Source organism: Brachyhypopomus gauderio, unplaced genomic scaffold, assembly GCF_052324685.1.
Source record: "Brachyhypopomus gauderio isolate BG-103 unplaced genomic scaffold, BGAUD_0.2 sc99, whole genome shotgun sequence".
In the NCBI taxonomy this organism is placed as follows: Eukaryota; Metazoa; Chordata; class Actinopteri; order Gymnotiformes; family Hypopomidae; genus Brachyhypopomus; species Brachyhypopomus gauderio.
In genome coordinates, this window is record NW_027506920.1 from 161,215 (window position 1) to 174,541 (window position 13,327).

General features: G+C 42.1%; 1 protein-coding gene across 1 annotated transcript in view; it reads left to right on the forward strand.

Moving 5' to 3' along the window:
• Window positions 1-13,327, forward strand: part of upb1 (ureidopropionase, beta) — a 70,295-nt gene that overhangs the window by 15,053 nt on the left and 41,915 nt on the right. The window contains exon 4 of the mRNA XM_076992910.1: window positions 12,439-12,533. Within this exon, the coding sequence (XP_076849025.1) occupies window positions 12,439-12,533 (95 nt within the window). The remainder of the gene's footprint in view (window positions 1-12,438; window positions 12,534-13,327) is intronic.

Consider the following 13,327-nt stretch of genomic DNA (forward strand, 5'->3'; position numbering starts at 1 on the left):
TTAACGGCGTTAACGGCGGTCGTTAATTTGATACTCTTATTGGGCGATATAAAAATGATCGCCATTAATCTATTCTTAAAGTTGGGTTGGGAACTGGGTCAAAATGGGTAAGCAAACTATGATGACTTTCAACTTAATAGTTTAGCTCGGCTGTATTCCTAACCAAATTGCACAGTAGAGGCGAGAACGAGTTTTTAAACCTGTGAATTACAAATCGTACGTGTTTTTACATGGATGCAGCCACGAAGTCGCCAGGTTTGCTTCATGGAAAATTCATTTTTAGAAACGTAAAGTGTTACCGGAGTGGAGCTCGTTGCGGTTGTTTTCTGCATGGTCCTAGCGCTAGATTCGTCGCTATTTAAATATTTCTTTTTAACCATTAAAACTACAGAGGACCAAAACTGACTTTTGAAAATTACGTCCGTGAGGTTAAATGTACTAAATGTTGGCTTACATTTCAAATATCATGTTTAGCTGAATAAACCTTTGAACACGAGTAGCCTACATTTTATTGAGTATGTTTTTTTTTCTTCAAGTATCAATCAATCAATCAATCAAAGTTTATTTGTATAGCGCTTTTAACAACTCAAGTTGTCGCAAAGCAGCTTTACAGGGTTTACAAGGTTAACAATACTATGGGTCCAGAACCCTAATGAGCAAGCCAAAGGCGACAGTGGCGAGGAAAAACTCCCTATGATGGTGGGGAATAGGAAGAAACCTCGGGAGAACCAAGACTCAAAAGGGAACCCATCCTCCATTGGGCGGCCCGTTAACACACAAATACACAAGTCACACATAATTCACACAATCAGACTAGGTAAAAGGTAGAATTGAAAGTTCTGGGTTTTGATATTGTCACTGTAAATGTCTGTTGATGAATGCCAGGCTTTCATTCCTAGCTGCGGCATTTTGTACAAGTTGTAGCTTCTTTATGGACTGTTTAGAGCATCCAATTAGAAGACTATTACAGTAGTCCAATCTCGACGAGACAAAAGCATGAACTAGCTTCTCTGCATCAGCTAATGAAAGTAAGTGTCTCAGCTTGGCAATATTACGTAAATGGAAAAAGGCAGCCTTAGTGACATTGCATACATGTGTGTCAAATGAAAGATCAGAATCAATAGTGACACCTAAACTTTTTGCAGTAGATTTTGGTGTTACTGAAAAACCATCTAGGGTAAGGGGAATATCAGCCCAATTGCTTCTAACAGCTTTAGGCCCAAGAATCAGTACCTCAGTCTTGTCAGAATTTAGTTTAAGAAAATTAGACGCCATCCAGTTTTTAATATCCTGGACGCAGTTCTCAATCTTTGTGTTGTGGTGGTATCATCTGGATTAGAAGATATATACAACTGAGTATCATCTGCGTAGCAATGGAAGCTAATACCATGCCTACGAATGATAGTGCCCAGTGGTAGCATATATAATGAGAATAATATGGGGCCCAGTACAGATCCTTGTGTGACACCATACTTTACTTTAGAATGCTCAGAGCATTTGTTATTTACTAGCACAAATTGGTAATGATCTGTCAGGTAGGACCTGAACCAGGAGAGTGCTTGACCTCTTATGCCAATGAGTGTCTCCAGTCTATTAAGTATAATATTATGATCAATGGTGTCAAAAGCAGCACTGAGGTCTAGCAGTATGAGAAACGAAATGTGTCCTTTATCAGAGGATATTAAGAGATCATTCAGTACTTTAGTTAGTGCTGTTTCAGTGCTGTGATGAGCTCTAAATCCAGACTGAAATAACTCTAAGACATGTTCTGTCTGTAAGAAGGAAGAGAGTTGTGAAGAAACCACTTTCTCTAAAATTTTGGATATGAATGACAGATTAGAAATTGGCCTATAGTTGGACAGTTCTTGGGGGTTAAGACCAGGTTTTTTAATTAGCGGCTTGATGACTGCAAGTTTAAATGAACTGGGAATGTAGCCCAGGCTCAGAGAATAATTTATTATAGTAAGCAACGGTTCTACATTGCTGTGCAGTAATTCTTTAAGTAGATGTGTTGGTACAGCATCTAGTATGCATGTGGAGGGTTTAGCAGATTTCACCAGTGAAATAATCTCCTCACGACCAATTGGGGAGAAGGACTCTAACAGGGCATCAGAGCTGACCAGACAGCTGTCAAGGTGCATTGGCATGTTGACAGGCTCTGAGATAGCACTACTAATGTTTTCCCTAATTTTATCAATCTTATCATTAAAGAATTTCATAAAATTGTTACTGCTACACTCTAGTGGAATAAGAGAATTGTTTTGTTCATGACTCCTCGTAAGGCTGGAAACAGTTTTAAAAAGGAGTCCTGAATTGTTTTTATGTTTTTCTATTAAGGCCGATAAGTATAAGGACTTTGCCGTATGGAGGGCATGCTTATATTCAATAAGGCTGCTTTTCCATGATAGTCTAAAGTAAAGTATCAAAGTAGAACAGCTTCCTCAAGCAGTCATTGATGCATTTTGGAAACAGGAGATGAGCCCCTGGTCTAATGCACCCTCTGTATTAAGAAATCCTATCTCAAAAACTGACTTTTAGTCATTACTTGGGTAGCAGGCATATGAGCCATTTTAATATAGATGAATCTAGATTAATCTAGATTAATTTCAAGATTTCAGTGAGATTAATCTAGATTAAAAAATTAATCTATGCCCACCCCTAGTCAATACGGAATCTAACTAGCAGCCAGTGTAATGACGATAGTACGGGGCTAATGTGATAAAATTTTTTAGTTTTCGTTAAAACTTGCGCTGCTGCGTTCTGAACAAGCTGGAGTTTGTTTATCGATTTACCAGGCCAACTATTATTAGCTGTTTTATCTGGATTTAGTGCTAGAAAGTTACACGCCATCCAATGTTTTATCTCTTCTACACACTTCTCGATTTTACTGTTTACACCTAAATCATCGGGTTTAGCCGATAAATATAGTTGGGTGTCGTCTGCGTAGGAGTGGAAACTGATGTCGTGCTTATGCATAATCTCGCCTAAGGGTAACATGTAAAGTGTGAATAGAAGTGGTCCTAGGACTGTCCCTTGTGGGACACCATATTTAACCTGAACAGATTTAGATGTTTTATTATTAACACTTACACATTGGAAGCGGTCGGTCAGATATGATCTAAACCAGGAGAGTGCAACTCCTTTAAAACCTACTGTGTTTTCTAGTCGATCCAGCAAAATGTTGTGGTCTACAGTATCAAAAGCTGCGCTAAGATCTAACAGTATATGGAACGAGATGAGCCCATTATCTGACGATATCAGTAAATCATTCACTATCAGTAAATCAGTAAAGCTGTTTCAGTGCTGTGGTTCGGTCTAAATTGGAACTTTTCATGGATACTATCTGATTGGAGATAATGGTTTAACTGATTGTAAACTGCTTTTTCTAGAATTTAGGAGATAAATGGGAGATTAGAAATTGGCCTATAGTTAGCTAGAATCTGCGGATTGAGATTCTGTTTTTTAATCAAGGGTCTAATTACGGCGCATTTTAATTGTTTGGGCACATATCCTAGGTTAAGGGAACTGTTAATCATATTAAGTAAGGGCCTTGCAATAGTTGGGAGTAGGTCTTTGAATAGACGGGTTAGAACTGGGTCGAATATACATGATGTAGGCTTGGACGAATGAATTAGTGTTGTGAGCTCTTTTGCGATATAGGATCGAAGCCATTTAGCTCAGTAATATTTTCGGATGCGTAGTTACTTATACTACTGGGGTTGGATTGGAGGTTAGGCTGTGATGTATTATGACTCTGTAGTCGGATAATATCTATTTTACTATTAAAAAGTTTAAAAATTCATCACTAGTGTGTGTAAGTGCCGTATTTAGAACTAGTGTCATTGATATTTCTTGTTAGTTTTGATACAGTCGCGAAGAGAAATCTAGGGTTATTTTTGTTGTTTTCTATTAGTGTCGAATAATATGAGGCTCTAGCTTTTATTAGGGCATGTTTATATTTGACTATGGCGTCTTTCCATGCGATTCTAAATACTTCTAGTGAGGTGGATCTCCATTTGCGCTCCGCTGCTCGAGCTGCCTGTTTTAGAAGACGAGTGTGGTCGTCATACCATGGTGCAAGCTTTTTCTCCCTAATTAATTTTGTTTTAACTGGAGCTACACTGTCTAAGGTATTGCAGAGTGTGGAATAAAACTGTTGTGTTGCCTGTTCTAATTCATTGGGCTGCAGTGGCATAGTGTTCGGTAGCTCTGGCAGTAAGTTTATAAATGTTGCTGCAGTGTCGGATGTGATAGTGCGCGTGGTTTTTGTATGGCGCATCTGATGTACATCGTATAAAGCTATTTCATATACTAGTAGGGAATGATCTGGGGATATTTTGGGGGATAATTGCCAAATGTTCTATGTTTAATCCGTAAGTAAGTATTAAGTCTAAGGTGTGTTTACAGCGGTGAGTAGGTCCTGTCACATTTTGGGCTATACCTACTGAGTCTAGGATGGAATCGAATGCGGTTTTCAGTGGGTCTGATTCATTTTCATAATGAATGTTGAAATCACCCACAATTACAAATCTTTCAATTGTTAGGACTAATTCCGAAAGAAACTCAGCAAATTCCTTAAGAAATTCTGAGTAAGGACCCGGTGGTCGATAGATGGTCACTAGTTTAAGCTTTGTTTTATTGCCTATTTCACCTATCAAAGCTTCGAATGAGTTAATAGAGGTGGTTGGTTTTACAGTAAAACCTATATCTGTGTCATATATTGTGGCTACTCCACCTCCACGCCCTGTGATATGGGGCTGATGAACATAACTGTATCCAGGAGGAGCTGCTTCAATAAAACTTACATATTCGTCTACTCTAGCCCATGTCTCAGTTAAACAGAGTGCATTTAGTCTGTTATCTGAGATTATTTCGTTTACTATCACAGCTTTTGATGCAAGCGATCTAATGTTTAGAAGTCCTAGCCTTAGCTTAATATTGCTGCTCATTTCATGTTGATTATTATAATTAAATTATAATTTAATTTTAATTAGATTTTTTAAACATATCGCCCTGTTATTCCTATACCTGCCACGGTTAACAGACACAATCTCAATGGTTTGGTATGTAGGGAAGCAAGTTCTACTTAACGAATGGCCGTTGGAAACCATTTTTTTCATTTTTGGGTGATGTTGTCCTTAACCGTCTGTCTGTCTGTTGTCAGTTGTATGTATCGGCACCGTTATTTTGTTGTTTTTGTGGTTTTGTTGTGTTAGCGCTTGCTAACAACTGTCCGGTCGCTGCTACTCCGTTGCCATTAGAAACGCAGAGCTGTTGCTCTGCCTTACCGGTGCGCTGCTGAAGTTCCGCTCAGTTTCAGCTGTAGTTAAAAATAAACTCTCGGTTTTGTTCTTGGAAGATGCTCTGGTGTTTCTTTTGTCCTTTTTTCACCTTGATAGATTACATTTCAAATTTCTCTAGGTGAAAATCTCCTTCTCTCGTACATTCTCCTCCACAGCGCGGGGACAGTGGCAGTGAAAGACTCCCTAAGAGCATGAGGAAGAAACCTTGAGAAACCAAGACTCAGGGGGGAACACATCTGCCTCTGGCCAACGCAAATGACCATAACAACAATTGGAGAGATACAAAAACAAAGAAAAGATGGGAAGGATAAATAACCATCTTTGTGTGTATTTATATACATGAGTTCTCTATGTAATTTCTATTCAGTCCTAAATGTCTTGATGGTTGGTATTAGTAGTCCAGGTCCATGGAGACTCAAATACATACAGCCATAGCAGGGAAGAATTTGTGGTGGTGAGAGGGTCCAGGGCAGTGGGTTTATCCTTCATCCACACTGGTTAGTCAGGGCAGTGGGTTGATCCTTCATCATAGCTGGCTAGGCAGGAGGTGGCTGTCCCAGGATGGATGTCGGGAAAGGCTTGTCTCTCCTCGTATCAGTATCTCTCGAGTAGGCGGGCAGCCATTTGCACTGTAAGCCCGGATAAGTTGAGTTTACTAAAAAATGTAAGTAATGTGCAATGAAAATGTTAAGTCTGGGAATCGAACCCACGACCCTCCGGTCACAAGACCAGTTCCCTAACCACCAGGCCATGACTGACTACATTGTATTTTGAGTTCAAGAAATAAAATATTGATTTATATATCTTTTTTATTTTGATTACAAATATTTAGTGAAAAAGAAAGACTAAATACTTTGTCTTATTTCTGTTCAGTAGTATTTACTTAAAATTACTTATACATTACAGTAATTTACATTAACCACTACTTGGACACTGAGAAAATGACTTCTCTAAACTACTGCTGGTACTAAAGACATTCTGACTAGTAAGTAAAAGAGAACATGAATTGTAGGCCATCATGTGGACACCACAAACAGCACACAAGAGCAAAAACAAACACAGAAACATGTAGTTTCACACTACAAGTTGATTTTTTAAGTCTGAAGTTTGGGTGGCAGTTCACGACTACCAATTTTGAGCATTACTTGCTGCATGAAGCAGAAAGTGTTTTTCATGCCCTTAGGGTAGACCAGGTGAATGAATGAATGAATGAATGAATGAATGTTCGATTTATATAGCGCCTTTCCAAATTCCCAAGGCGCTTTACAATTTAACACAGGTACAATTCACAGACAACCAATCACACACACACCGGTGAGAAGCGGCAGCCAATTGCGCACAGCGTACTCTCTACCGGGATCCACAGCCCCCTGGGGGACTGAATGGGGTGCAGGAAGGGGAGAGAGGACAGACCCTAGTGGCAGAGCACCATCCACCACTGGACATACAAGCACACACACGCACACAGACACAGACAGACAGACACATAGAAGGGCATAGATGAGGCTGAAAAGAAGACACACGGCCTGGGGTAGATTGGCCAAGTTGTCCATCACCAAAAATCTATATGGTTCACTTGTTGCAAAAGCCGTGAGAATATCCGTCAACAAATAAGGGTAATATTAAAAGAAAACACAGCTCGTAAACAGCCTAGGCTACCGAATAAAACGCAGCAGGTTAAAAAATCGGCCTCATTGGTTAAAACAAACTGCAACTCGGACTTGTGTTTTGCCTATATGTGTCTACCTGGCCTGACTACAAACAACAAGCTAACAAAATGGTGGAAAAGTGTTCAACAATAAAGTTTTTAAGTTGATCAGTTGAAAACATTTAATTTTAATTTTCAGTTAATTAAACTTAAAATTGTTAGTAAATTTCAGTGTGTGCAAATATGAGTACAATATACTTAGATTTGATAGTAATGCAATAAAACTTAAATATTTATGTACATTGAAATTAAACAGTTGAGTAGATATAAAATCCGGATTTACAGTGTGGAAAAAGTGAAGAGGGAAAATTAGCTCTGTATGGGATCATATGTGGGACAGATGCAATTTTAACATTTCTGGAGTGTGGCAGCAACTCCGGTATTAAATGATTACAGCCTAGCTAAAGACAGATTCAGAAGATAACAGAGACTTGGGAGCATTCTGAGACATTGGCATCCATCCAGTACATCGTCAACAAACTTGCAGTGACAGGACGACAGCACCAGCGCACCAGTTTACCATAAAAGCCTTCACCTATGAACCGCTGGATCTGTACCTTTTATCTAAGGGGGCACATTAATAACCAAATGCTAAACTAAATAAGTTTTCAACCTTATTTAGACTTTAACCTAGACTTAAAGATTGAGACTGTGTCAGAGTCTCAGACACATTTTGGAAGGTTATTCCGTAGTTGGGGGACCTTATAAGAAAATGCTCTTCCCCCTGCTGTTACCTTATTAATTGTTGAGGCTAATAAGAGGCCAGCACCCTGTGATCTTAGTGGATGTGGGGGTCCATAATAGGAAATAATTTCCTGGAGGTAATCAGGAGCAAGCCTGTGCAGTGCTTTATAAGGTCAGTAGAATTTTTTAATCAATATGGAATTTAACTGGGAGCCCATGCAGGGGTGATGGGACTGGCCTGATATGATAAAATTTTCTAATCCTAGTCAGAACTCTGGCTGCGGCATTTTGAACTATTTTGAAGTTAATTTAGTTTCCTATATGAGCATCCTGACAGTAATGAGTTACAGTAGTCCAGCGTTTCTCAAAGTGTGGGGTATTGCAGGTGGGGCGCAAGCAATTGGAAGAAATGAACTTTTCTAAAGCCTGGTTTATACTTTCGCGAGTGACCGTAGCGCGTAACTCCGCCCACCTCGCGCGAATGGTGGAAAAAACTGTCACCCTCCCTGGGAAGACAGGGGAAAACACGTTAGACATGCAAAAACGGAACAGTCACGAACACACACAGGCACATTTACACACAGAGGCACGAATGGGAATAGGGGGTTTTGCAGACACACGGGAAGACACACGAAAACAGGAACTGACAAACACGAAACAGGCGCCAGGCTTCGCACCAAGAGAAGGGCGATCAGGGGAGAGAGGTTGGGAGCTGCCGGTGCCGCGGTGTGCGGTCCTCCTCCAGCCTTCGCCGCGAATCCTCCGCCGGGTGCAGCGCGGTTGGCGGACGCGCCCGGTGCGGCGCGGTTGGCGGACGCGCCCGGTGCGGCGCGGCTGGCGGACGCGCCTGGTGCAGCGCCCTGGAGTCCCCTGTCGATCTCCATCTCCTCCACCTCTTCACTGCCCAGGCTCCAGCTCATGGGCGTGGCTGAACCACCCTCCTGGGAGCAGTCCATCGCGCTCCCCTCGGAGCGGTAAGAGGGGGCGCTTGCTTCTGAGCAGTTCCACCCTTTAACGGTCCCGGCCGACCGCTCCGAGGGGGGCGGACTACCCTCGTCCTCAGAGCCTGGCTCGCTGTCCGTGCACTCATCTGCCTCTTCCTCCTCCCCACCGTAGTCAATGGTGGGGGCGGAGCCTACGGACAGAGGGTAGCGCTCCTCCTCATCTGCCTCCTCCTCCTCCCTACCGTATGTTGGGGGTGGAGCAGACGGACGGAGGCTAGGCGTCTTCTTCCTCCTCCTCCTCCCCGTAGTCCACTGTGGATTCGGAGCACACAGAGGAAGGTCGGTCCTCCTCTTCCTCTTCCTCCTCCTCCTCGCTCGGAGAGTCCACCTCCCCGAACTCGCTCTTGGGGGTCTTCTCCGTTGCGCAGAGCCCGACAGAGCCCACCCGCGGGGGTGAGAGCTCTCTGGAGGGAGAGGGGTATCGCGTCCCCCAAATCCGCACCGCCTGCTTGCGGAGCTCCTCCACCTTCTCGGGTATGGGATGCTCCTGTGCATGACGCAGCAGGGACGCACACACCAGGTCCCGCTGCAGCTGCTCCAGCGTCGGCGTGACTTCGTGACGCTGGGGGGAGAACGAGGCACGGTGGTGCCGCTTACTGGGGCGCTGGATCCCCTTGGCCGGGTGGTGTAGCCTGGCATGGTGTCTCGGTGGGTCGTCTTTCTGTAACGATGGGTGCAGCGTGAAGGACGAGACATAGATCCTTGGTTTGAGCAACCGACATTACTGCTTTTTTTAGACAGGTCGCGCAAGACTGCGCACGAAGAAACACGTGTCACACACAACGTGTAGACTCAGACAAAGACGAGCACAAGACATTGCGCAAACGCACATTAAATAGGTGACAGACACCTACCCTCGTGATCTCGAGACAAGGCACAGGTGCGACTACGAATACGCTCACAAACAACCCACACCCACGGAAGTACATACATGGACATAATGACACGCAGACAATGTAACGGCACGCCCACAGGGAAGGGTCCGGAGCTGTCACCGTGACATTCACAGCATTGGGGGTTGAATAAATTTGATAACAACAGTATCAAGCACTTTACACAGTGCCGAGGAGACGAGCGGATATTCAGGTTAAGACGTAGCTTGAATGAGACTAGATAGTGGTCAGAGATTGTTGCAATTTGCGGGAGCGAATTTATGTAATCTATGTTGATACCCAGCGTTAAAATTAAATCTAGGGTATGATTACAATAATGAGTTGGTCCTGTTACATTCTGTGTAATGCCGACAGAGTTCAATATTGAAGTAAAGGCCTTATTCAGTGGACCCTCCGCCTTAACAAAATATATGTTAAAGTCCCCTACCATTATTATTTTGCCATTGCATACTGCTAAACTTGCTGCAAAATCGCTGAAAATGTTTAGAAAGTCTGAGTAAGACCCTGGGGTCTGTCAGTGAGAATGCGTTCTTATTTGTAGATGGATTACCTATGTTTATAGACAGTATCTAATAGGAATTCAAAGAGATATCAGTGTTTCTGATGAATTTCTAAATAATTTCAGTAGATTATACATATTCTTCCTCATCTGACTGACAATCTTGGTCTATGTACAAAGCTATATCCCACAATGGTGGCTTCTTTTAGAGTTAAATATTCACCAAATCAAATCGAAGTTTCTGTGAGACACAGAACATACATTTTCTGGTCGGTTATAATCTTGTTCACAATAACTGCTTTAGAATTGAGCGATTGAATATTGAGCAATCCAATTTTCAGATCGGTCATATTGCTACTAATAATCAGATGCAAGGTTTGAATATTAGTTAAAATCTTAGGATGGACTATTTTCCTATGTGTAATGCCTGATGATCAGGCTGTGAATGAGGATCCATGAGCAGAGTGTGCAGGCAGAATTCCTTTAATTCAAGGAGGACAAAAATACACAAAAAGGGGAATAGCGAAGAGAGACACAGGCTACGGGAAGACAGGACACCAGCAGCCAGGTCCGAGGACACGGGTGAGGTCAGGCAGAAGTACCGGCTAGACAGGGGCAAACGACAAAACCAGAGCAAGATCAAGTACCAAAAACGCAATCAGAGAATTCACTAGGAATACACTCAGTAGTCACTCGTAAAGAGATGGCAATACTTCGCGAGGTAGGGCTGGGGAGGACGGGCTTTAGTACTGGTTTCCGTCAGCTGTGACAGAAAACAGCTGATTACTAAATTTCCGGTGATTGTGACCTCTGGTGGCGGATGGAGGTAGTGACTCCAGGTCTGACACTATGATTCAATTTAACCCGGGGCACAGACACAGTCTCAATTCTGTGAGAACTTTGTGACGTCTCTTGGCAGCTCACAGTCCGTTTAGCCTGTTTGTCTGCGGCCTGGTCCGTCGTTAACTCCGGTCCGTTGTTATCATTTGATGTGGTCATTCCAGTGTCTTCCAATGTTTCCCACATTCTTTACATGTTGCCATCCCTCGGTTATGTCCAAGGATTTAAAACTTCCTATAGCCAAAGGCTCCACGTGTGGTACTCCAGCCGAAGATACACCACTGTTGCTTGTTTTGATGCTTTTCTCCGATTTCCCAATATGCAGATGATCTGATATGTCATGAGAAACGGGGCTGCATCCCAATTCACAAAAACAAAGTAAGGAATAAAGGCAACATTAATGCACTCAGGAAGTATTTTTTTTAGTGCTGTCAATTCCAGGTGCCGCGATTAAAAGTCCTCACCAGGATTTTGCTCAGGCTTCCTGGATTGTGTTGATTCCACTAATTTTACCTGGATTGCTAATTAGAAAATCTAGCAATCTTGAGCAAAATCCTGGTGAGGACTTTTAATCGCGGCACCTGGAATTGACAGCACAAATTTTTTTCTAACTTGCACCCAGCACCTGAATAAGAGACTGACAATGTATTAGGTTGGGAGTCATTAGGGATGAGTTTCAAGACATGTCTGAAGTCTTTTTCTAGGCGACTTAAGTGAGATTTCAAGTTGAGTGCCCATCTCTGGTCTATGTAGTCTTAAAGTCTTGAGTGACTTTCCACCGATCCTTGGCTCCACTGATGTTCCTGCCAATGCCTTTCTGGGCTCTGCTCTGTATTGATTCATGTTCCTACTCATCTGCAATGATGCCTGCCAGGTAATTCCTTGCTGTGCAGAGGCAGATTTATCAGCCAATAGTTGGACAGAACTACCCTTTTCTGGAAGTCCTTCAAAATCAGGACTGTCAGTGGTTCCATTCAATAGCAGGTGTTTCATTTGCTCATTACATTTCATTCATTTCAGTTCATTTCATTTGTTGTCCAGGCATTAAGGAAACTCCCATGCACCCTCTAGGATCCTCACAAAGAGCATTATTCCTCGTTACTGAGGTTCGACTATCGACTGGACTCTTCTCCCGTACCTCTGCATACACCTTCCTGGGGAGGTTGAGAGGAGTGATCCCCCTTTCTTAGAAAGTTGACCCACAACCCACATTGGCCAGTCCAGAGGCACTGCCCCTGATACCCAGGCAATCTTGCAAATATTTGTCAGCCAGGACAGTCTCACAACACTGACAGAGCCAACAGAATATTCTATAAGCATTTTTATATAGCAGTCTTACAGCAAAGATACTGCTATATAGTTAAACAAAATTTGATCCAACAGTGTAGTGGAAGATTGCAGAGAGTCAGTTTTGGGATGTATCTTGCATTACAGTTCTGCCTGATAATATAGTTTGACTTGGGAAGAAATGTGTAATAACTGCTACATTTTGCATCTATTCCCTCAGCAATGCCTTTTGCATTTTGCACCAGAGAGAAGGAGCCATGGACAGAGTTTGCTGAATCTGCGGAAGATGGTTTCACCACACACTTCTGCCAAGAGGTGAGAATATGTTTCTATATTAATGTGTTTCTATACCACCACAAAGAAAAAATATAATATAGCATGGCACTGACTGCTCCCAAATTCTGCAAATGAAAGCAGAGCATTTTAAGATGATTTGTATTACCTCTCTATTTCATTCAATTGATGTAACATCTGAAAGTAGTACAGTTTACTGTACTACTTTCAGATATTACATCAATTGAATTTACATTGTCTCTGTTGTTGTAATGTTGGGAGCTGTTCCGTGACAGTCGTGTGTTTGTTACTGAGTAAATGGTTGTGACTTGTTCCATTGCTAAGGGTTTCTCATTAAAATTATTTTGGAAGGTTAATGCCCAAAATGGCAATGAAATATACCATTCATATCTAGAGCCTCAGTAAGACTTTTACATGTGCTTGTTGTAACCTAATTTATTCAATGTCTTAATACTTACATTCTCTGTGAAATGATCAGAATCCTTTTCATGTCAGTGTGAAATTTTGGGCCTTTCATTTTTCCTGTTTGGTGATAAAAAAGACTGCAAGTGACTATTTTGAATGTAAAATAAAGATTTTCAGATGTTTCGAACCAATTTTAAGAAATTGTCTTCAATAGGCGTTGTGTGTTACAGTCTTTTCTCTCTTCTAGGATCATTGGTTCTTAATATCTATGCCCTTCCTTAAATTTTACCTCAATTAAAATCAAATCTATTTGTATAGCGCTTTTCACAACACATGTTGTCACAATGCACTTTACAGGAGTTACAAGGTTAACAATACTATGGGTCCAAATCCCTAATGAGCAAGCCAAA